This window comes from Neolamprologus multifasciatus, chromosome 20, assembly GCF_963576455.1.
Source record: "Neolamprologus multifasciatus chromosome 20, fNeoMul1.2, whole genome shotgun sequence".
Taxonomy (NCBI): domain Eukaryota; kingdom Metazoa; phylum Chordata; class Actinopteri; order Cichliformes; family Cichlidae; genus Neolamprologus; species Neolamprologus multifasciatus.
The window spans coordinates 21,731,163-21,757,009 of record NC_140458.1 but is presented as its reverse complement, the minus strand read 5'-3'; the positions used below and the strand labels follow the sequence as shown (position 1 = coordinate 21,757,009).

The 25,847-nt window shown below is 36.2% G+C and overlaps 1 protein-coding gene and 1 long non-coding RNA gene across 2 annotated transcripts; one reads left to right on the top strand and one right to left on the bottom strand.

Moving 5' to 3' along the window:
• Positions 1–1,076: 1,076 nt before the first annotated feature.
• Positions 1,077–3,819, top strand: LOC146494909 (uncharacterized). Its single transcript, XR_014871448.1, has 7 exons — positions 1,077–1,217; positions 1,364–1,410; positions 1,720–1,764; positions 2,433–2,462; positions 2,909–2,977; positions 3,185–3,259; positions 3,656–3,819. It is a non-coding gene; the product is annotated as an uncharacterized LOC146494909 (long non-coding RNA).
• Positions 3,820–9,208: 5,389 nt separating this feature from the next.
• On the bottom strand, positions 9,209–18,046 carry LOC146494908 (antigen WC1.1-like). The gene is made up of 11 exons (XM_085145126.1): positions 17,454–18,046; positions 16,900–17,196; positions 16,166–16,474; positions 15,294–15,590; positions 14,731–15,003; positions 14,168–14,331; positions 13,642–13,750; positions 13,308–13,466; positions 10,942–11,037; positions 9,838–9,948; positions 9,209–9,697 (listed from the first exon to the last, which is right to left on the bottom strand). Exons 1-11 carry the CDS (start codon positions 17,782–17,784, stop codon positions 9,591–9,593), a joined length of 2,253 nt encoding a protein of 750 aa, XP_085001252.1. The 5' UTR covers positions 17,785–18,046; the 3' UTR covers positions 9,209–9,590.
• Positions 18,047–25,847: the final 7,801 nt, after the last annotated feature.

The following is a 25,847-nucleotide window of genomic DNA, read 5'->3' as shown; positions in this document are numbered from 1 at the left end:
CTACTAATGGGACGAAGACTGCGCACATCAGTTCCCCAACTTCCTTCTTTGCTCAATCCCAGCCTGCCCAACAAGGCTACAGTGTTGACAAAAGCGAGAGAGAGAGTGATGAAGGACAGTGTTGCGTACAACAGGAGACATCGTGTGACAGAACTTCCTCCACTCTCACCGGGACAACCTGTGTGGATTACAGACACTAGGCGTGAAGGGACTGTCATCTCCTCTCACTCCACACCCCGCTCATACATTGTAGAGACCCCTTCAGGAGCCATCAGGAGAAATAGGCATCACCTCCAGCCATTGCCAGATGCCACTCCAAAGTTACAAACCCCAATTATGCCTGTCAGTCCAACAGAGAACGCCCTGCCTGCTTCAAACCTATCGGCGGCTACAACTCTGACTCCTAAGACAGAAGACCCAGGTCCTGTCAGAACTAGGGCTGGCAGGATTGTCAAAAAACCACAAAGACTGGACTTGTGAAAATAAACAAAACAAAAAAAGAAAAACATGGGTTTAAAAGTAAAGAAAAAAAGGTTGAAGAGAAAGAAAAGTTTCTATGAAAGGTTCTAAGAAAAAGAAAAGTACAGTTTTCATATATGCAGAATGTTCTTGTAAGTTTGATGTTTTCAGCGAAAGGAGGATGTGGTGTAATCTGTGTATAACCTGTTTTATTGTGAAAGGGGTTCGGAAACAGGAAGTGATTAATAAAGGTCGGAGTTTGTGTGCTCTACAAGGTGTCGCTTGAATCCTTGCCTAAAACCACGACACTATCATGTTTATACAATTTTTCACGTTTGAACAACATGTTTGAACAACATTGTACGAAAAATGTACATAATTATCACGTCCATACAATATTGTGCGAACGTGATAATTATGTATATTGTAATAACGTGATATTATATTATACAAACATGAAAAGCATAATGTTAGAACAATAAACATTTCACGTTATAACGTGACATAGCTCTATTTTTCTTTTGCCTGGGTGGCAGCTCCACGCTTCCATAATTTGGTAATCAAAATATGTAACTTAATTAATTATATTGTGACGTACTTTTGACTTTTGTTATTATTCTGCCTTCTCAGAAAGGGAAAAAAATACAAATAAAACTGTTTACACTTGTTATACACAATAACTATCAAAACCTATTCACATTTAATTTGGCTTTCACAGAAATCCCACCTCTCCTTCTGGCTACAGAGTACTTACCAAGGTTAGAAACAAAGCACAGTTATGCTTTATTAATGTTCGCAAATTACAATGTTCCACATTTCCTTGCTTTTTAAGTCATTTTTAGGCTTTTTAGAGTTTTTGTTTTTTGTTTTTTTTAGCAGTAATGTTTCTGCCTATTTATTTCAGCCCATGAAATCGAATGCAGATCTTCCTGATGTGAGATTTACATAAATGTAAGTAATTTTGTTTGTCATGAATGTTGTTGTTGTTGTGTTTTTTTTTGTGCAGTTTGCAATCATATAAACCTAGCAAGCATCAGTCAGCACAGTGACTAACCTGAACAGATTCTTGCTTTATTCACATATATTATATGTAATTATATATACCTGCACATTGTACCTAGGGTTGCAGCCACTTGGCCCCACCCCATTGTTGTGACAGCCCTGATTGTACTTATACACTGCATCTGAACAGGGAACAGTCTGCCACATTAATGTATTTTTAAGTGACTTGTTTGTAAAACATGAATTTGTTTCTTACAGATGTCAAAGTCTCAACCTCACGCTGCCCTCCCCCATCCTCCTAAAGTAAGTATTTGTTGTTGTAGTTTTTTATGTAGTGTCTGTGTCACATGCTAATCATAATTATTGAAATAACTGTTTTCTAACAGATTTTCCAAAACACTAGTTATGTTTGTTGTCATTCAGACCAGTACTACTGCTTAGACATTGCTTAGTGGTCATGCATGTTTGACAAGCTTGTTATGATACCAAAACAGTAGGCCTATCACAATAATCGATATATCGACACAATACATGTACATGACCTCAATAATTGTTGATGATACAATTTATCTGCCATTATATTTACAAAAATAAAATATAATAATAACAACACAATAACATTAAATAACATTGTTTTCTATTTATTCAAGTTTTTATGGTATCTAATATTTTGATACCTAATTTCGATGATCTAAATATTTTAAGAATTAGATGTTGGTTTGTCAATTGAAAGTGTGTAGACCTTGCATTATTATGGTGAGATTCTCTGAGATTCTCTGATATTCAGTTACAGTTCACAACACAGCTACCTGTACATGCAGTATTATACTGTAAATATAAATCTCTGCATTTAGCATCCCACTAGAAGAGTCACAGTTACTGCCTCTTTTTTTTTTTTTTTTTTTTTTTTTTTTTTTTTTTTTTTACAAATACCTGTACTATTACTAACACATTTACTGTTTTACTTTTAGCCTGTGGACACAAATGCAGATTTCCTTAATGTAAGTTGTGCATTTTAATTACATCATGTTATTTTTCTTATTTATTTATTTATTTTATTTTACATTCAAATATTTCAAGCTTCTTGGTTAAAGAAGCTTTATTGCTAGTAGGTTGATAATTGATATTCCCAATTAATTTCTCACCTCTGATTGAATGCCTTTGTTTGTTGGCCTTTTTTGACTATAACAAAACATTTTTGCAGGATATATATGGTGAATTTATATGCATAGATACAGTCGTAGTGCTTGACACATGCACACAGCAGTAGATGTACTAAAAAGGAAATAATTACAATCATGATGTTGATTGCTGATGTCAGTATATATATTTTAGAGGAATGTTTTGTTTTTCACCCAAAATGAACTATATTGCTTCAGAAGAGATTTATTACCCTACCTGACTCTTATATATTGTTCTGTTTTTTGTTTGTTTTTGTTATTTTCAGGTTCAATGGTGCGTGTTCTTCTAATGGCCGTCTTCCCACTGGAGGTTTTGATCCACAGCAATTTAAAAGGTAAACAGCTTTGAAAGTCAGTTCAAATGGTTAGCTAATAGTACTCTAAAAAGCCTACAACTCTGTCACCAGTTTCTGTACCAAAAAGTACCCATAAAAGTATCTCTCAATAGCATATCATTGTAGTTCAAATGTTTAGTTGTACAAATATCAGATTTTTGGAAATCTAAAACTAGTCAAACACTCAAATGTTCATGCTTTTTATAGGAGGACAGAGCAAAACGGACATCAGCGCAGAGTGAAGAACTGCCCTTGATAAGGACACTATGACAGCCATATATAGTAAGTGAAGACTTTCTGTGTATCTAAAATTGCATACAGCACAAGTAACTTACTTTGCAACAGTTAAAATAGGTTGTAAAGCAAGTTACCAATACAAATAGGTGATGATGCATTGTAGTGGTTGGTCTCAGACAAAGAAGGTCAACAGATTTATGAATGCTGGAGGGTAAGGAGAGACGACCAAAAGGGGTGTTAGCATTACTGTAATGTGAACTGGATAGACTTTCCATCTAGGAAAAAAAAAGAGGTAAAATTATGCGTAAAATTTATCTGTATAAATATCTGTATCTATATAAACAGAAATATCTGTTTGCTAAATGAAGCCAGCTAACATAAATCATATTTTTATTTTAACTCTGATAAAAGTAATAGAACTGTGACTTTTGTTTGTTACAGTGGCGGTAAGGAAGAGGTTTCCCAATGTGTCCAGAGGGGCTTTGAGGATTGCAGTGAAAGCTGGGGGAACTGAGACTGCTGGAAAAGGAAAAGAAATTACATTTTAAGTATGTTGACTTATGTTCATACAATCACACACACATATACACATACACACACATATGTGTGTGTATGTGTATACATACATATATATATATATATATATATATATATATATATATATATATATATGTACACATACACACACACACACACACACATATATGTGTGTGTGTGTGTGTGTTTCTTTTAGAATGTTTAAGTATGTAATGACAATAAAATTATGAAATGTATATTCCTTGCCTGATTGATATGCTATATGTATGTTTTAAACATCAAATAAAGATTTCTTTCAGTTGTTACATGTGAATGTGTTTTCTTAGAAATATATGAAAGGTTAAATTTATATATTTTTGAATGATTTTAAATAAGTTTAAATTGTATTTTGAAATATATTTTATAAATATATTTCAAAATATAAAAAAACAGCCAAAAATATATGTTTTAAAACACATTTCAAAATATATTATAAATATATTTTTTAAATATATTTTAAAATATACAAAAAATGGCCAAAAAATATATGTGCTAAAATACATTTCAAAATATATAAATATATTTTAAAATGTATTTTAGCATATATGTTTTTTGGCCATTTTTTGTATATTTTGAAATGTATTTTAAAATATATTTTTTTACCTTCTCTACCAGGTGTAACAATTGTTACACCTGGTAGAGAAGAACGCTGATCATTTTATTAAAGATGAAAGACTTTAGACAGTTTTTCAACTCTCAGTAATGCCATAGTGATCGTTTGATATATGGACCTCCAGCGGAGTTTAGGCCCAGACACTCCTAGTGACGTCAGACTTAACAACCGGATTGGCGTGTTTAGCTGCAGACAGGAGGCCATATTCCATTGTGCGAAACAAGGGGTTTAAACTATGATGAACGTGCTTGAGCCACGCTATGATATCCCGTTTGCGTCCACTTTAGTGGCAAGATCGTTCCAAGCATGTATGAGCAGGAAAAGATTAAAGTTATGGCTGAACTGTCCCAGGCATCTTCTGTTGCCCTAACTACTACAAATGGGTGGACTTTCAGGGCAACGGAAAGCTACGTGACCGTGACAGCTCATTATATCACAGCAGAGTGCGATATAATGAGCGGTATGTATTATTGTAGGGGCTACCTTACAATATAAAGCACCTTGAGGCGACTGTTGTTGTGATTTGGCGCTTTATAAATACAATTGAATTGAATTGAATTGAGTGGTAGATACAAAGCCCTGTACTGCCCTATACTGTACCATAATTTTTTAAAAAATAATTGAGTGGAATGAGTGTTGAGTTGAATGTTTTTAACAGACAAAAAATACTTCAATAAGTAAATGTTAAATTTTTGTCTTTTTTCTTTTTTTGCTGACCCGAAAATTGATCCGATCTGTGACTTAAAACCACAATCCGATCCGAACCGTGAGATTTTTGATCCGTTGCACCACTAATACATACAGTATTTTTGAGGTTTTGAGTATTATAACACATAGACTGTGCCTGCAGGGACAGAGTTGAATTTTATTTGAATTTACGTCCACCAGAAATACAAATGACCTAATAATCATCTATGAAATTTATGTTTGATTCCTGCAAAAACAGCATAAAATGAGAAAACAGATGCAAAACAATAAAAAAAGGAGGGAACAGAGACGGTTGCAGAGAAACCGAAACAATGAGAAACTGACATACAGAAAACAATTAATGCAAAGCTACTGCAGTTGCAGCAGAGTGCTTCTAGTTTTTCATACACTGCTTTTGTATTTTCACTTAGTTTCTGTGAAATAAACAATGACATGGTGTAATAATGATAAAGACCAGATGATTTTTCTTTATGTTCTTATATGTAAAAACTAAACATTTTTAAAAAAGTGTGTGTACCCAGCATGCAAAAATATACAATTCATGATTATATGTTCTGTAGTTATATGGTTATTTCTATCTTATGTACAAAGAGAAACCCCAAGAAGTTGATTCTGTTTATCTGGACGCAGCGTTTTCAGCGGGAGAAACATTTCATCACTTATTCAAATGACTTCTTCAGTCTCAGCTGAATGCAGGTTTCCCCAAATTTATACACAGTAAATCTGCATAATGAATGAAACTAGCACCACTGACGATCATTAATATGCAAATTGTCATGACCACTGATCAATGACGATTGGTCATGAGTACCATTCACAGAGAGACATCTTTCACCATCTTACAATGCTGTGATTGCAGCTCACGGCTGAAATACACACAGTTACATAAAACAGATCAAAATCATGACCTCACAAGTCATTTTTTGTACCCCATCTGTAATACTTTATTGACCTTTCTTTAACAAGGTTACATGCATAATCTCCACCAGTGTTCCTTTCTGATTGGAATGTTTCAGGATCTGAGGATGGAAGAACCAGACTGACCCGAGTTCTTAACGTGTTTTTCCAACTCATGCTTTACTATATTTTTAGGACAGTACACAAACTGGGGTCTTCTTTCAATTCACTCTGGGACCCAAGTGCACTTCCAGGCCTGTCATACAAAAACTAATGCAGGCAGTGTATTAGTAGCAAAGCCAGTGGAGGAATTTGGCTCACTGACTGTAGAGTGGTGTGAAAAAGTTTTTGCCCCCTTCCTAATTTCCTATTTTTTTTTGTATGTTTGCCAAACTTAACTGTTTCAGATCATAATTTTAAATGAAGGTGTTTATTATTTAATAACTGGTTGGGCCACCCTTAATAGAAAAAACTGCAATCAAGCATTTGCAACAACTAGCAATGAGTCTTTTACAGCACTGTGAAGGAATTTTGGGCCACTCATCTTTGGAGAATTTTCATAATTCAGTCAAACTGGGGTCTTTTGTGACCTCCTGAATGAATTTTAGCTCCACTCTTGAGGTAATTTTGGTCGGCTAGTCACTTCTGGGAAGCTCACCACTGTTCCAGGTTTTCTCTGTTTGTGTATAATGACCCTGACTGTGGATTGTTGGAGTCCCAAAGCCTTAGAAATGGCTTGTAACCCTTTCCAGACTGACAGATGTCAGTGATTTTGTTTCTCAGGTGTTATTTTAGATCGTGGCATGATGTGTTGATTTTTGAGGTCTTCTAGCCTGTTTCACTTTGTCAGTCAGGTTCTATTTAACTGATTACTTGATTCACCAATTCTACCAGTAATCAGGCCAGAGTGTGAAACTGAACTGAGCTTTCCAAAAAAATGTAGTTATTCACAGTTAATTCATGATTTAACAAGAGGGGGAGTAATTTTTTCACACAGGACCAGGGAGGTTTGGATGACCTTTCTGCATTAATCTATGAAATCATCATTTAAAAACTGCATTTTATATTTACTTTGGTTATGTTTGTCTAATCTTAAATTTTTTTGATGATCTGAAACATGTGACTGTGATAAATATTCAAAACAGTAGGTAATATGAAAGGAGGCTTACACTTTTCCACATGTATGTGCTGGTTCTCACATACATGAAAAGAAGATTAAAATAATATTTTGCATGTGTGTTCTATGTAACAAGGCATCACACCAAGTTTGTGATTCTGCAGACTTCAGAACTTGCAGTAAACTTTTTATTATGTTTATTGTTCTTTCTACATATTAGATTTTTAGAGTGGAAATTTTATGAGAAGTTAAATTTGGTGTATCTATTTTTAAAAACATTGATTCCAATAAGTGTGTGTGTGCATGTGGGTGTGGACAGCATCTACAGTAAGCATGATTTGGAGGTAACAAGTGTGTAAACCAAACAACAATAATAAAAAAACCCAAACAGGCTGTGGACAGACATGATTTCTATTGTTAAGAACTGTGTATATGGCTTCTAAGTCCCCACTGGTTCCTTCTCTGGACAAATGACACTTGAGACTCACTGTAATTATCATCGAGATCACTTGCTGACCACTATGTCTCTGCTGTATCTATTTCAGTTTCAGCTACACAGCAGACTTAATCCTACACCATGATCCCTCAGCAAGGCCTCTAACAGCGATGCTGGCTGTGATGTTTACATATGACATAAGGGGCACTGCTTACAAATTAGTCCCTTTGGGTGTATCGTTGGCTCTCTTCTCAGTGGCCCTTTGCTAACTCCTAACCAAGCATCCGAGGCCTTAGTAGGTCTGTCAGTCTTATAAAAGCTGCACTAGCCGGTCTGTCAGTGCCTCAACGATGGCCTTACTTGGGTTAACATTTGTAGTAAGCAGCTGCTCTAATTTTGACCACTGGCATAAATTCTTAAGTCATAATAGAGAACGTTGTTTCAGTTTCAGAACTTCAGTGACTCTCAAAACGTCTTGTTGATGAAATAGCTTATCTCTCAGGCATTAGGAGATGTACTCAGAGGAGCAAACCTAAAAATGTCACTCATTTTATGTCAGTGGTATTCATCTATCCAGTGTCCCATGGTAAGAACAAAATGTAATGTCAGCTCAACAGTAATATTGGCTGGTAAGTTTTAGTCAGCAATACACCCATAATTCATCCCGATTTCAAATGGCATGCTAATGCTGACTAGCCTGTTATTCACCAAGTGGCCTTCTGAGCCTGTATTTTTCTGCAATTACAAACTCTGTTTAAACAATCTTGGTATCAAAATAAAGCTAACATTTGTGAGATTTCATCAGAGGTGTAAATATTACAGCAAATGTTACTAGATCAAAGTTACAGAAGCTGGAATATAGATAAAGTAAGTATAATTTATTTTTGGATTTTATTGCACATAAACACTTTGAAAATATGCTTCGGTTCACATTTAACTCCAGAAAAAAAGGAATCAACATATCGACATTGTCTGTGAAGAGATGAATGCTCCTGAAGTGAAACAGTGAAAGACTGCAGCACTTTTAATGAATAGAAAGCCAGGCTTTTTGCAGTTTGCTACATTTTGGCAATATATGTCAGTTGAAATTTATTGAACAGCAGAAATTATTTTACTTTATTTACATGCCTAAAAATGTTTGTTTTGTGAACAAACTTTTCTGAATCAGTTTCTGAATCAGTGTGTTGATTTTTTTTTTTTGACAAATGCGCCAGGCTTTGACTAGTTTGCTGCTTTCACTGTGTTTGGTGGTTGTAGAAATGGTTTATATGAGCTCTTAGCTGAGATTCAGAGGTTTACGGGACTTATATTACCAAGCTCTTGTTACAGCCAAAAAAACAAGATCTCCCCCCTTTTTGCTCCCGGCACTGGAGGTGCTGGGGCTCAAGAGGCTAGTCTTAAAACAAAATGTACCTGCCAAAGAAGCTAAACAGACTGAAAGATCACCCACCTGACACTCACAACAGTCACAACCTTAATTATTCTTAAGTTTAAGAAAAATAAACAAATTGGGGGACTTATAGAAAAATGTGTTCTGTGAACAGTTGTCATGACTGTGAAAATTAGCCCTAAATTAGCTGCAGAAAAAAAAAAGCTACAACCATGAGAAGAAATAAACACAAAAGATAATCAATGAAATCTAATAGTTTTTTATTTGTAAAGTTGAGCCTCTTTAAAATGAAGACTAAACAGACCAGCTTAGAACTACTACAACTGAGATTCTGGTGTCTCAACGACCATCTACTGACACATTGACAAGACGACAACCACAAGATATTGAATATTTATGCTTTAAAGACTATATTTTACTCAGAGTAATACCTTAGCACTCTTATACATTTTGCATTTTACAGTTTTTGCCATACAGTATCAAAAGAGAGATTGTTATTGTTTTTACAGCAAGTTCTTGCATCAAATATAGTTTTCCTTCAGCTATTTCACTAAATGTATATTGCATTTAAAGATTTTAATATTGTTTTTCATTTAGTCCTCATTCCTCCGCACCAATCCTGGGGCTGCTGTGTTTAAGTCATGTATGGCTGTCATGGACCTCTGCTGTAGTCTGTGTGGTTCCAGGGATTGTATTGATGTCGTCAAAACTCTCCACTGGATTTTCCACTTCATAGATCACCCCATCTGTCACAAAGAAAAACAGATGACACGTGTTAAACATTGATTAGTCTTATTTATTTTAATTTATTTGCCAGTTACTGTTATTAAAATGGAAACACTGTGATCAAACTAGTTTAGAGCTCCAGTGCTTTCATTATGGACACCTTTATGTGTGTTGATGTTGATGGCACTAGTGCCTGGAAAGGTCAGGGGTCGAGCCTCATCTGCTTGAATATCATCCTTCTCTGAGATTAATTCAGCCTCTGATCTGACTCCTGAATGAAAAATAGCAAGACAACACTTACACCATGTTGGCTTTTTAAAAAACAAATATTTCCCAAAAAACTCCCACATGCCAGATCTGTGACTGTTTTTCAAAGACAACTGAACCTCACATCCTGAAAAGGACAGTTTAATAGGAACGATCTGAGATAAATCTAAGATAGGCAAATAGTTTTACAAAAAGAACTCTGGCACAGAAGAACATCTTAATAAATGGGAATTGTATACATTTTCATTTTGTGACAGTGTCAAAGGTGGTAATTCTACTTTAAGATTATTATCACAGACTTAGACTGCATTATGTTAAAAAGTGCTGCTTTGCAATGAGGCACATCTGGCGAGGGAAAGCTGTGTGTTTACAGCTTAAAAATATTTGCATTTTCACTGGACTGTGAGTGGAAACATGGTGGCCGATTGGCTGGCAGATTGTTTTCACTTTTGACATATTTTCAATCAATCAAATAAGCGCTGTTCGTGGTCATGCTCCTGACGATTTCTGGGGTTTTGACACTCTGGACTACAAACGCCGGTCTTTGTATCCAGAGACCTAACTCTCATCACCAATGATACGAGAATTTTGCATTTGCATCTGTTTTATATCTCTGTTCAGGTTCATTGTGAAATTTTGGTGAAATTGAAAGTGTATGTCTTCGAATGGTTAGCAGGGAGCAGCAGTAGCAGTGCACAAGGAGACAACATCAGAAGGTGAGGTTTTGTTTTTTATGAGCAGAGAGACTGAAGTTCTTGATGGAAATCAATTAGGTAGAAATAACTCACAAAAGCAATAATAATAATAATAATTTGTTCAAATAATATCTAATGATTATCAGTGTAAAGTAAAAAAGTGTTAAAGGTGTTGCTACTTTTTATATTTCCAAACTAAAATAGTGATCTTAATGATGTACAGTATGTAAATGACACTAAGCTAAAGATTTGTTTAGGAAAAAAAAGACAAGAAAAAATGAATGAAAGACTTAATGACTCACCAGTACAACTTAAGTCTTCCATCTCATTTTCTTTGTCAATGACATCTTCATGTTCCCCACCTTCAAACTCCAGTTCTTTCCCAGGCAGCATTCTTACTGAAAGCATTTCACATTTACTCATACAGTACATAACAACAGCTGTCTCACCAATGCACAGTGCTAATGTACCAGTGAGGTAACAAGGAGCACAAGAGCAGGAAAAACACAGCACAAGAACAGGTGTGCTTAATTTTTCTCTTCTGTATTTACATTTTCAATCAAGCAACATTTGGTTGAGCTGATGGGCTGCTCGTTCAGTCAGCAGCAGTGATGGTGATATTTGAAATGCCTGTAAAGACTGCCCTCTTGTGGCAGTCTGCAACACCCTTTTTGGTTTTAAACTTGGAATATAAAAGGATGATCCAAGGGCATAGATTTGGTTTTGGCATTGGTGGGGATGGATGATTCAACCACCGAACTCTGACCTGTTTCTTTTTTTTTTCCTTTTTGTTTTTGCTTCTTAATAAAAAGAGGAGAAATATACTTGCCTACATATGCTATTCTACGTGCTTTTAAACCATTTAAAATCACAATTCATAGTTTTATATGTGAATTATATAATGTTAAATTACTATTAAACAAATGACTAACTAAGTATTTTAGGCTTTAGTTTACATCAGCCATAATCCATATAAATCAGGTATCATACAAAAATAAAAATAGCTTCAAATACAGTCATGACAATGATGATCTCTCAGCAAAATTATGCAACAGTTTAGGCACACAATTGCCCCGATCAAATCAGTGAGCTGAGATTTTCTATTCTAAACATGAACTACTGTTACAGCAACAGACATTAATACTACTGGTGTCACACAACAACTCAATGTCCACTATGTGAAGCAGCCAAACACATGCCTGCTCCTCTCGTTAACTGAGATAAAGTGCTGGCATATTTGTTTTACATCTATACTGTCCAGTCTCTCCTGGTGGACATACAGCAGCATTGTTTAATCTCATTTGAGTCATTGTTAACCATAGCCATCTTTTTAGTCTTCTGAGAGCACTGAAGCTTCTTTCAGCCTCAGTACATGTGTTTTATCCTCAGATTACAATTAATATTCTGTGCTTGATGTGCCTCACCTTTGGCCCTGGCTCTTCCCCTGTGACTGCACTAGGACATATTGCCACCTGATAAAATAACGCATTGATTCGTGCCATATAAAAAGTGAGACATGTCAATTCACATTCTTTGTCAAATATACACTAATGAAACAATTTACATCAGCAGCCTAACAATTGTCATGATAATAAATCTATAGCACCAAATCATCAGTCAGTCACCTGTGACCTCACCTCTTCACCTCTGTCCGAGCTACAACATGGCAGAGCTGCCTCTGTCACCTGATAAATAACAGTGAGACATTCCACATACATGCAGTCACACATGTACTTCAAATACAGTAATGAACCAACAAGTCATCATCCAATTTCACCTGTGATCTTGCATCACCATTGCTCTCTGAGCTTTGTGTTGGTTCTTCTGTCACCTGACAAATAGGACATACATGACAATAAGAATAAAATGTGGAGCTGCTTCAGTGTTTCTGTCAATTTGTGCAGATCTTGACTCATCAGTAATGTTTGTAGGGTGAGTGCATTTTTAAAACAATTTGTGCAAACTGCACTACAAGGTGGATATTTGCAAAATCATGACTACCTCATGACATTTTGTCTCAAAAATTAAACCTATGAACATGTCAGTACCATTAGGATGAAATTATTGTGTCACCAATATTTTAATGTTAGACATATAATTTTAACAGCTTCTGTAAACTAATATTCTGGCCTGCTCAAAGCTGCCGTTTTCTCTGACAGTTTCAATCAAAATTAGAAATGCTACTCTGGGAGAAGTGGCTTTAAGTGACTTGCACTTAAAGCCAACTTGGTTTCTTTGAAAAATACTTATATCCAGGTTCTTCCTTTTTGCTGCTGTCCTCCTCTCCTCCTCGCAGCGCAGGCTTGCCACTGCTAAAACTAAACAGAGCTCCCTGAAAGGCACAGCCAATCACATTGGCCATATTTGTCACATGAGGTAGGACTCCAGTAGAGGAAGTAATTTAACTCTTTCTGCACCGCTGGGTGAATGAGACGTTGACTGATCGTTTTTTTTCTATCGGGTTTGATTTTCTTTACTGGAATAGATCAAATTATTGGTGGGGACAATTCAATAATCGCTGAATATTGGTGGGGACATGTCCCTTCCGTCCATGCCAAATCTACGCCCTTGGGATGATCTCATGTTCAACCGGGATCTTTACACTTTTTAAGGTTTTCAATTAAAAGTGAGAAGCCATGTGTGTAAGTTATGTAATAAATATACTCACATGAAGCTCTGGAGCTCCTGGCTCTCTTGACACAAACTTGTACAAATACAAAAGTCAAGATCACTACAAGAAGAAATCTCACACCCATGATAATAGGTGCTATGGATATAGTGGAAAGTGGTGGCAGCGGTGGTGGTGTGGGAGTCCATTTTTCATAGGCTGAAATCACACACAGCCAGTTTATTATTTTTTCTGGATTCAGTCACAGTGAGTTTCAGTCATAATTTATCTGTATCACACTGATCAAAGTAAGTCAGCTCAGATTTACAGAATACAAAAAGTGTCTTTCTGTCAAAAACAAGTAATTGATTGATGGATTCATGGTTTATCTTACCTTCACAAAATATTGTAGCTGAAGAAACTTTTCGACAGGAACGTTGTTTGACGGTGTACTTGACGTCCATGGTAACATCAGTGAACTCCAGTGTTGTTTCTAAGTTGACCTTGAATCAAATTTAAACTTTTTCACATTTAGAGATACAGCCAGAATAAAAAACACTGAAATTTTCTCTGGCAGTAAAAACAGGCCTGACTGAAGCAACACACAGCAAAAGAAGTCACTAGAAGTCCAGACCAAAAGTATTGGGACATTCAGTTTCTTTTATATTTCTGCAAACTTTGTGTCAGCAAAGTGTCCAGAAAGTTTTTAACTTCAAACATTTGGTCAATTTGTGTTTATTCAGACACACGTCTCATGCATTTCTTTCCATTTTACAAACCTAAATATTTTAAATGTGAGATTCCAGTCTTCATTATTAGATTAAGCTGAGACACAGAGCCAGGAAACTGTCCATAATTTTAATTTGTAGAATATGAGACAAATCAGTGACCGATTCAAGAAGCAGAATGTAAAGATTTACCTGTTTGATTTCCGTAGAGCCGCTATGGGTCTCATTAATTTCTTTACAGAGCTTTATCTCTAACACTTGGGTACGATTAAATGGACATACTCTTTCCCACTTATCTCGATAATTGACTTCAAGGACACCTCCATGTTTTTCAGTCGTGCGGAACTTTACACTTTCTGTAAAAGCAAAGAAACTGTGTTGAAAGAAGGAAACAAGCTCATCCACTTCTGTCTGGCAAATATGATGTTAGAGATGGTCAACTTAGCTTTAGCAAAATCACTAGGAGCAAAGCAAGCACCTGTCATCACTCTACATTTATTAAAGTTGGAGTGTAAAACATGTGTTCAACATATTTTTAAAAAAAATTCAAAAAATAACTCAGATTTCTATCTTATAAGGAGCTTAACAATGTCATTTTTATTTTAAAAATAATCTTCTGTTTTATAATATAAATACCTGAAAATTACCCCAAGATAATGAATTAAAATACTACCAAAATTAACAGAGGACATGCATGTATGTACTGTATATAGGGATGGGTTTATGGAAAGAGAGGTGTATGGACTCACACTTACCACTACAAGTAATGAACACCACATTTGTGTCACACTGTCCTTTAGTCCTCCTGCACTGGCCAATGATGGAATGGTACTTTTCACAGCTGACATGGTAAATGTTATCTGAACCCTTTGATGGAGCTTTGGGTTTAATGAAGACAGCATTGCCACAAAGCTTTTCTTGGCAAACTTTGTGTGCATAGGATAGATCCCAGTTACTAGCACACACTGGAACGCCATCTATCCTCACTTCCCCACGACAGCCCTGTGAAAGGCTGACATTGGGCTCCTCTGGGAAGGAAAGCAATAAACACTGCAGTCAAGTATTGATAAAGACATAAAGCACTGAGGTAGAAATGATCAGTTAATCGTCTCTGCACTGCAAAGTCAAAATATGAAGCACAAGTCCATAATCAAATAGTTCATTTAACACTTTTAGATTTGGTTTGTTACTTTATCCAGTATATCTGGAATAATTCTCTTTCACACTCCTTGTGTCTTGTTTCACTCTTCAGTGTTTCCAGTGCAAATGTAAAAAGTCTGTGATCATTTAAGATCAGTCCTGCTGATATAAATCTTACTTTTGCATTCAATAAAGACTGGCTCCTTCCTTGAGGGTGTGGTTTTATTTTCACATTCCCAAATGCTTCCTGGATTTTCACCACAGCTGAAGCTTTTGTTCCAAAAAGAATCTATTTCAGTTGTTTTGGGGTGTTTTTTATTTGTTGATTGGTATCCACCACAGTCCATATCCTGGCAAAGCTTTTCCTTCTCAGTTTCATTGAAGTTTTCTCTGGAAACAGCACTGAGTCCCTGTCTCCAGTGAACCAACACTGTTCCACTACAGGCCTTTTTGTCAGGTACCATCGTCCTCCATTCTGAGACAGACAAGAGAAATAAAAAGTTCACAAAACATGATGTAACCAACAGGATCTCAATGATATAAATAACACACTCTGCACACAGAAATGACATTATGATCCTGCATCAACTTAAAGTTTTTAAAGTTTAGCTACTCTTCTGACTGCTGTGTAAATAAAATGATTTTATAGAGTGATAACAAAGAGATGACAACTGATGACAGCGATATTTTTATAACCATCAGACTGCACAGGCTAGCTGTTTCCAGCTGATTCCAGACACTAAATGAGTCAGACTGTGTGGCAGAGCCATACTGGTGACATGGACAACAAGCAGAAAAGAAAAGAGTAAAACTGAGTAGAACAAATATGATTAATGGTGGTGAAGATGTTAACATTCTAACCTTTATTTCACTAAAAGTAACCTTTGAAGTTTGAACGCAGCATTATTTTTATCTCAACATTTTTCTGAAATACAAACTAATCTCAGTTTGTTTCAATTTCAATTCAGTTTCAAAGCCTTTATTTTAAAATTAGGCTGAAGGAGCAAATAATAATTAAGAAACTGCTGACACAAAGATCATTATACACACCAGAGCATCGGAGGCCACTGTGTTTGCAGGCAGCTGTAGAAGCAATAATACTGCTGCATGCAGATAATGGACTGTTAGCATTTGCAGTGCAGTTTAGATTTGAAATGGCTAATTTATCTGCTGGTGCAGGTCCAAAGTAGGGAAGAGTCTCGACAGCATCACCACATTTAAGCTCCTGACAGATGGTGTTTCGATTGTTAGTGTCTTTGAGAGCATCCTCGCACACAGGGATCCACTTCCCCTCATACTCCACCTCTACGTTTCCAAAGCATTTGTAACTGGGAATGCTGAATCTGGGCTTGACACTACCTGCAAGAAAACAAACAAAAATAATAATACCATATATTTATAATACTCTTATTTTATTTTTAATTAGAATTTTAAGCAACAAGAACCATCATCATCTTAGTGTCTGATAGCTTCAGAAAGATTTATATTTAATTCTTTAATATAAATGAGCTTAATAATGAAAAATAGTATTTACACAGATATTTGTAAAACATTTAAAGCAACATTTAAAAACAGACTTATGTCTTTCTGTCTGTTTTTTTTTAAATTCTGGTATGCTGTAACTTAGTGACTGAAGAATCAACAGTTCAATATATTGGAGCAATAAAACTGGCACTTTTTTCCAGAAGGTCCAAATGAGTTTAAAATGGAACCTGTTAAAAAGCAAAGTTATGACATTTATTATATTTTTGCATTATAAAAATATTTTTAAAACAATTAATTACCTGAGCAAACAACATAGGCTGGTTTTTGTGTACAGGACTTATCATTGTCCTGGTTTTTGACAAAGATGCTCTGTGTCAGGTCAGTAGTCTGACTTGTCGGGTGTAAACTCTTAAAGAGGATATCACCATCTTTGGGACTGTTGTGGGCTTTTATGGGCGTCCCACAGTTAAGCTTTTCACACAGCTTCACAGACTTGTCTTCTGTCCAGGTGTCTGCACACATATCTCCTTCCTCATCTTCTACACGAATCCTGACTTTTCCCCAGCAGCTGTTCGTCAACCTCATCTTAATATTTCCTGTTGTGACATCGAAAAAGCAAAAGTTAAGAGGAAACTAGTATCAGCAGATATTTCACAACTTCTTAGACCAAGCTAGGTTTCAGAAAAAAAAACTGAAAATAGTAGAAACTTGATTGAGAGAAAACGAGGAGGTGAATGTACATCTATGGACATTAAACGGTAAAGTCTGTTATAAATAAATTGTGTCTCTTCACAATAAATTGATTCCACAATGACCTTATTCTTAGTTTTATACTTTAACTCATTCACATTACCTGAACATTTCACATAGGCAGTAGAATTATGGTGGTCAGGATGCAGAGGTGTAGTTTGGTTACACTCAAAAAGAGACTTTTTTCTGGATGAGCAGCTAAAAGAGTTTTTCCAAACTTTATTAATCATATCAGCCCTAGAATTGAAAGAAAAGCTGGCAGCGTTCCCACAATGCATCTGCTGACACACTGTGTCTGCAGACTCCTGGTTCCATGTCTCTTTAGACCCAGAGAGCCAGTAGATTTCTCTGCCATGCTCTATCCCCACATGACCAGAACAGGTTCCACTCAAAAACACCACCTTGAGACCTGATGGACACAAAAAGAGAAACATGATATACAGTAAGTGGCTGTGCAGGTTGTCTACCTGTTGAAAGGTCAGTGGTTCATGTGTGAAAGTTAGACAAAGCCCTTAGACACAGGATTAAAGCACTGCATGAATTTGTGCTTGTGACTGGGTGAATTGGGCTTGTAGTAAAAAGTGCTTTGACTTTAAAATGCTGAATGTCTTTGCTGATAGCTGAGCAGAATAATGATTCTCTACTACTTTCAACAAAACACACTCTGGGTGCTCAAAAGGAGTAGAAAAGCACTATGTAAGTAATATTTTATCATACTCTAGCACGTATCATATCATACTTTTTCAGAGATTAGGAACTACAATCTCACCTTCGGTTTTAAAATAAGAGAGTGGAATAACTAAAAGACCCTGATCACATGATCAGAGAGGCTGACTGCTTGAATAAGGACTTAGCAGGTCTTCTTAGAGTCAGGAGCCACACCATGTAGCACTTTATATTTCATTAATAAAATTTTAAAATAAATTCACCATGAATTTGACCAGAAGCAAGAATAGGGGTGATGTATGAGCACCAGCTAGTTTTTGTTTGCAGCGTAGGTGCTGCATTCTGGACCAGCTAAACACGAGCTAAAGAGGACCGAGAGGTGCATGGGACAAGTGAGTCACAGTAACCAAGATGACAGAAATTTAAAGCGTGCAATAAAAGTTCCACAATGCTAAGTGTCAGTAAGGGTCTGAAATTTGTGATGTTTCCTAATTAAATGAGAGAAATAGACTGGGTGAGCGTTGAGATGTGAGATTCAAATTTCAAATCAGTACCAAAAATGATACGAAGGCTCTTAAATGATGATTCGGTTTTACTGTAACAACTGACAACCTCAGATTTTTTAGAATTAAGGTGAAGGAAATTTAAAGACATTAAAAGCAATAAAGCAGGCTTGTTATTTATTCCTGTTGTCTTACCATACCATACCACCTTTATTTATAAAGCACTTTAACATAAAACCAGAGTTCACAAAGTGTTGTACATGCAAATAGCCTAAGCAAAGTAAATAAAAATAAGATAAAATAAGATAAAATAAATTAAATAACTAAAATAAATTAAAACATGTTAAAACAAATTAACAATTACTATTGATATTTTATTTCTGCACACTTAGCGAGGAGCCCCCACAATTTTGTTGTAAATTTACAATGACAATAAAAGGCTATTCTATTTTATTCTATTGGCCAAGGTGTGAGTGGCTGGTAAACACTCGACTATTGGGCAAACATTGTTTTGTCTGTAATTAGTCTGCTAATCTACTGACAAAGACATTTGGCACCCAAAAAAGCCTAATAACTTTTTCATAAAAGACCAGTGATGGGAAAAACGGCGTTACAAGTAAACGCATTACTTTTTTCAGTAACGAGTAATCTAACTAATTACTATTCCTATCGTTACAACGCCGTTACAGTTACTAAGAAGAAAACGCGGTCCGTTACTATTTTTCAACAAACAGACAGTTGAAGCTGTGTTCAGCTTACTGCATCTTATATCAGTTGCACGGAAGTAGCTGTAAGTAATCTGGACGCTACAGCTTTAAGCAGCTGTGCGCACTCCCGCGGACGATAATCACGATCACTGTCTAGCACAACACCTGGAGCTAAGGGGGCAAAACAATCGCATGAGTGCTGCTGTTTGACTGAGGAAGAATAAAGTAGTCGTGGCAAGCCAATCACTCTCTGCTTATGAGCAAAAACAAAAACAAAAAAAACAAAAACAGAGGTTTTAGGAGTGACGGCGAGAGAGAGAGAGATTTGTGACATTTAGTGTGTTTGGAGTGTGTAGTTAATGTGTTGTCTTGTGTAGTTAGTGTGTAGTGTTGTGGATAGTTTTGTGTTGTGTGTCAGAACAATGAGGCGACTGCTGTCTCCAGGTAGAAACAGGAGTGATACACCTGCTGCTGTCAGACCTGCAGGTATCAGGCTGTGATGTGCTCCTTTGTAGTGGACAGAAATATTTGGAGTGGCACAAATAATTTGTGTGGCATCTTATTGAATGCAGAACAGCTGATTGTTATATAAATAGTTTGAAATTGTTATTTAAAAAATCAAGGTAAAAGGTAAATGGATGCAAATAACACACACACACACACACACACACACACACACACACACACACACAGGGAGATTTCACTTTAAACATTTTAAAGATTTCAAAGATATTTTAAAGATTTTTAATTTAAAATAATGCTATTAATTAATAACATTACTACTATTCAAAGTTAAAGAAACTAAATTGACTTGCCTTGTGAGATCACCAGCTCAATGTGAGTGAGGTGGAGAAGCAGCAGCAGGAACCACATCATCACCACAGCTTATGACTTGAGAGTGAGGCAGACAAATGATATGTTCAACCTTATATTGCCCTGGCTTCACCCACAAAAATGGAAATGAGCAGCAGACGCACCAAAGTTAGACTCACAAATGTTAACTTAGATTGAAAGAAAACACAAGTGCTCCAATTTCTTATACAGCACCTTTTTATGTTAAACTTAAACTCACTCTGATGCTGTAACACTGAGAAAATGTGTAAACATATCAACAGTAAATCACACTACTGATTTTATGAGAATGTGAAATTTAATTTACTGATAAACTGTAAATTCAACCTTTAATAGCTGATTCAATAGCTGTTTTTTTTTAATTAATAATTTTAAAAGAAATGCTAACAGATTGATTTAACTCCAGTTCAACTGCTGATAGGATGCCTGACCCAGCACTGTTCCAAGCAGTTTATGATGAGTCATTTCCTGCATTCATAATTCCGTTATTTGTGACAATTCTGCAACACCACAAGCTGAAATGCAGCCCCAAGCTACGACAGAGCATCCACAATTTTTTTTATAAATGGCTTTGGACACTCACTGCTGTTCCCTCTTGATCTCCTCTGTACATACTAATTACAATTTGTCACTGATATTTGCTCTGTGCTGCATTTTTTCCTATTTCTTGGGAACACAGTAAATCATTTTTAGGCCTGCATCATCATCATCAGAATCTCTTTGTTGCTGCAAAAATTTTTTTTTTTCCTGTGTCATTTTCCTACTTTATTTCACATGCAGATAAAGAAATGGGAACAGAACACATGTTTTGGCCACATGCTGCTAGTAACATCCTGTCTAAAGGTACCAACCTTTCTGTTATATGTTGATCCGACAGTGTTCATTCTTTGAGTTACGTGCATTGGTTATGTTTGAATGATGTATATGTCAATGTTAAGTGGTTTAATACAGCAAAGGAGCATTGTCAAGCTTACATATTATAACTCACTCTAAATTATTTTACATGTGTCTGTGGCCTCTCTTAATTCCTGTCACTAAGACACACTAACCAAACTTAAAAGAAAATGTAATAAAAATCTGAAAATAAATAAACTAATAGTAAAGTAATAAAATGTTGGACATCAGTTGGTGACTTTTTCAATGCATGGCCCCTGAAAAAAAAGTTGTTTTGTAATAGTTTTTGTGAAAATCTGATTATTACAGGAGAACATTCTGAGAATTTATTCTCACATCTAAGTGTAAGATTCACACAGAGGCAACTTGACCACATTTATCAGGGACCTGATCAGAAATGAAGCATAAGTAACACCATCAACTCCAGACTAGCTTAAAAGAAATAAAGCCACAAACCTCTGGGTTGCATTTCTGAAACCAGATCGTTTATCTAGGCAGGAAACAGTGATCACATATGCTTCTGCTTCAGATGTATTCTCAGGAAAAAATCAGCTCCCAACTGTGTTTAAAGGTGTATGTTTAAAAAAAATAGATGTATGCTTTCGTGTGTTTTAAATATTTACTTAAACATTAAATTCATGAATTTTACTGTATCAAACTGAATACAAAATTAAAGGGCATGCTACCCACCAAACAAGACTCTCAGGGTGCACAAACCAACCCTGTTGTAGGTCAGTGCACTCTATGGAAACACACACTGTTCCACAAGACTGTGCGACTTTTTCAAGAACCCAGAAGAAGACAAATGCAATGGGTTATGCATCAGGGCATGTGGAACACACCAGCGAGTCAACTTATGGGTGGCTCAAAAAAGGTTATTAAAATATTATTATTCAGTAATGTGTCAGATTTCATAGCAATTCTATATGTAATTAACACATGAGCATGCCCTGCAGCCAGGATAGCAGACAATGATTTTTGTTTGGTTTGTTTTTGTTTTTTGCTAAATAATGATGGCAGCAAAACTATATATATATATATATATATATATATATATATATATATATATATATATATATATATATAGATAGATATGGAAGAAAAACCACATTTCATAAGATGAAGTTTGGAAAATATTAAATGATAACGTCCATGATGTAATTTACAAACCTTTACAAAAACATTTAGAATTTGGCCAGGAAACCAGTAGTGGAGGCAAGACAAATTAGAAGGACATGGGACAGCTCAGCTTTACTTAGCTGGAGGTCAACATCAGTGGTGGAGATCCTCTGGTGCCTAGTGAGAAACAACAACAACAACCAAGCTTTATTTGTCACCTAGACAATCATACACAGCTGCAGATATAGTCACGCCATTCCAAGGCTTGATTTTAGCATGGGAGGTCTAGCCAGGACACTGTGCTGGAAATTGAACTTGCGATTTCCACTCCAAAGGTGTGTAGTGTTACCGCTACACTGAGGTCAGCATGTCTGGAGGACATTCTATGGAGGCTTGTGTTGGCAGAGGTGCCAGGACACCCCTGTAGCTTGGCTGGGGAGTGACATTGGCCGGGAGACCCTCTGAAGGCCAGTGACAAAGAAGACAGGACCCCTTTGGAGCCTCAGCAAGTGATCAGCAATGTAGGCAGAGAACTTGTAATTGGATATAGATGGAGTCACACGCACTCAGATTCAGGTTGTATGGTATACCTACCTAAGTAGTATATCTGAAAGTTTTATGTTTGTGTTTGTCTACAGATGGGAACTTGTCTGTGTGTAAAAAAGATTTGTTTTTGCAAAAAATATTTACACGAGTTTCAATTTTTTTTGTTAAGGTCTGGTTACAGATACAAAGCAAAAAACTATGTGTAAAACTTTGCGCTCAGTTTCCTCGCTGCACGTGGATTTCAACTTACAAGTACAAATTTTGACCCGATTTTTCTTCCTTTAAGCTGATTGGTCAATGTAATGTCAATCACAAATTTAACAATCCAATGGGAGAACAGATGGGTTTGGCTGTTGGAGGGGTCCTCTACGGAGCTTCAGGTCCTGGAAGGGTAATACAGTTTGAAGCTGGAAGATCTCTATATAAATCTCTATATAAATATCCCATAGAAGCTAGGTCCACTAACTTTCAGTAGCTGCTGAAAGGATAAAGTTTTGGTATATTAGTCGTTAGAAATAGCATTATTCCTTTAGGATTAGGGAACCTGAGTGCAGAGTTTTACACATAGTTTTTTGCTTTGTATCTGCAACCAGACCTTAACAAAAAAAATTGTAACTTGTGTAAATATTTTTTACAAACACATAACTTTTTTTACACACACAAATTCTCTGTCTACATCTGTAGATGCACAAACATAAAACATAAACATAAAACTTTCAGAAATTTTGGTTTACAAGGTTACAAAACTCAGTACACAAATTCAGCATTTGATTTACAAGTACAAAATATTTATGACCATTTGACAATTTGAGACTAAGGTTATGTGTGCATGGCGTGCATTGCAACTTAAATGAACTACTATAAATACTTGAAACTGTCTGTAAAGAGATTTCATGCACACTTAGTCAATGACGGCTAAATAATATTGGGTTTATAAAAACATATATATTTGAAACATTCTATCTGGCAGGGTTGGATGTGGGTTTACACTTGATGAAAAGGTTTGAGAAACACAGTTAAAACAGGAGGTTTATTTAGTCTTTTTTATGTAACAAATCTTACCTCAAGTCATCTGAGCATGCTTTGGATTCCACTAAATGCATGTGAAAATGTTTACTCAGAACCCACATCCACCCCAAACACATAAACCACAGACACATAATGTCTTCCCCTCCTCCTATGCACAAAATGTACCCCACTTACGCACACAGGAACACACGTACACACACAGAGTAACCAATGAGAAGCCTGAGAAATATTTTGGTTTTTTATTTGGTTTTGAATGTGGATGCAGATGTTGAAGATCTCAGTTAACCACTATGCATGAAGAAGACTCCCCATTGAAATGAAGAAATTAAAGTCTATTAGATGGGTATGATTCAAACCACTGCAGTTCACTACTTTTAATACCTACAGCATGATCTAATCTCTGTAATGAAATATTATGATCAACAGTACTGAGGTCAACTAGAACAAGCACAGATAATAGTCAACTATCTGATAATTTGTAACCTTCACTGATGCTTTTTCTGTACTGTGATGAGTTTTAAATCTGGCTGAATAAACTATTCTAGGGATGCACCGATACCACTTTTTTGGAAACGAGTACGAGTACGAGTACTTGCATTTCAGTACTCGCCGATACCGAATACTTAATAAAAACATGATTTAAATTTACAGGTAACAGCTTTAGTCCTATAATTTAACAAAAAACAAAACAAAAAAAACAAGGGACTGGTTTGGAATTAAGAACATTTATTTAAAATGAAAAGCATGTTGTATGCAACATATTACAGAATAAATAATTATGAAAAAAAAAATTTAAACAGTGACAGTGCAACTCAAGTATTGTTTTCAGTTTATTGTAAACTCTGCCGCTTTGGACAACACAAGGGGCATTAATAAACATCTTTGCTATTTAGTGCACAATATTTGAATAAACTAATAACATCCACCAACATAGAACTGTGGCAGTCAGTGCAACTGAGGTAGGTATTAACATCAAGTCTAACATGACTCACTTAATGGAGAGAAAAAGTGAATGGCAGGGTTTTTTTTTTAAGAAAAGTAGCTTTTCTGCATTATCAGCAGTCAGACTGTTTCTGTTTTCATCTATAATGTGTGACACTGAGCTAAAAAGCCTTTCACTTTCCACACTGCTACATGGGGCTGAGAGGTATTTACTCGTCTGTTTCTCTGTTTAGACGTCTCACTAGCACAGTCACAGCTGGGATGACATCAGAGGCTAGTGCGTCGTAGCTCCTCACTTTTTTAGTTAGTTCCTCAAAGGGGGCGAGGATGGCAACAGTCGTCTCCATAAGAGCCCATTGGTGAGCGGTGAGATAGTCAGGGAGTTTGTGCTCGGACACCCTCAGCACTCGCTTTTGCTCAATGAGGGACTGGAGCATGTAATACGTGCTGTTCCAGCACGTCTGTACGTCCTGCTGCAGTCTCTTTATTGGCTGGTTGAGCTGTCCCTGAATGTCCTCGCGGCGGGAGTAGGCTAAGGCGGAATGTTTAAAATGCCCAACTATTTTCCGTCCCACTGCTATAGCATCAGCTATGCTCCTCTGTGCTAATAAGCGTGGGTAAATAAGCGTGGGTAAACTCTTTGTACTCGTTGTTGTGTTGGGATTTTGGTGCTTGATTAAATTACTTGTGTTAAATGCGCTACCTTTTGAGCCTCCTCTGGACAATTTCGCTAAGCACAATTTGCAGTCCGCCTTTGTTTTCGCGTCTTCGTTCACTTTGAAATAGTTCCACATGGCTGACTTGTCTGGCCTGCAGTGTTGCCAACTCATCAGTAAGGAAAATCGCTATTGGTTGTCCTAAAAGTCGCTAGAAGTCGCTAAATGACGTCATCACCCAATTTACATAATTGGTCATGCTAATGTAATTGTAACCTATGCTGCTGGAGAGAGAAATAACATCGTGGACGAGACATAAAGTGAGCAAAAAACGTCCTAAATGCATTTAGAGTTTATTTAGAACTACAAATTAAATTTCTTTTAGCAATTATTGTTTTTTGTAATGTCACAATTCCAACCCTTCTCCTTTACCCGGGCTTGGACCGGCAAAAGTGACCCGAAATAGGCACTCTGGTGGAGTTACTTTGTGTGTGTGTGTGTTTATAAGTAGTTTTAAACCTGATCCACAAAACAGCATAAGAGTAAAAGAAGAACTGACTGCGTTACAGCACCCGCTGCTTGT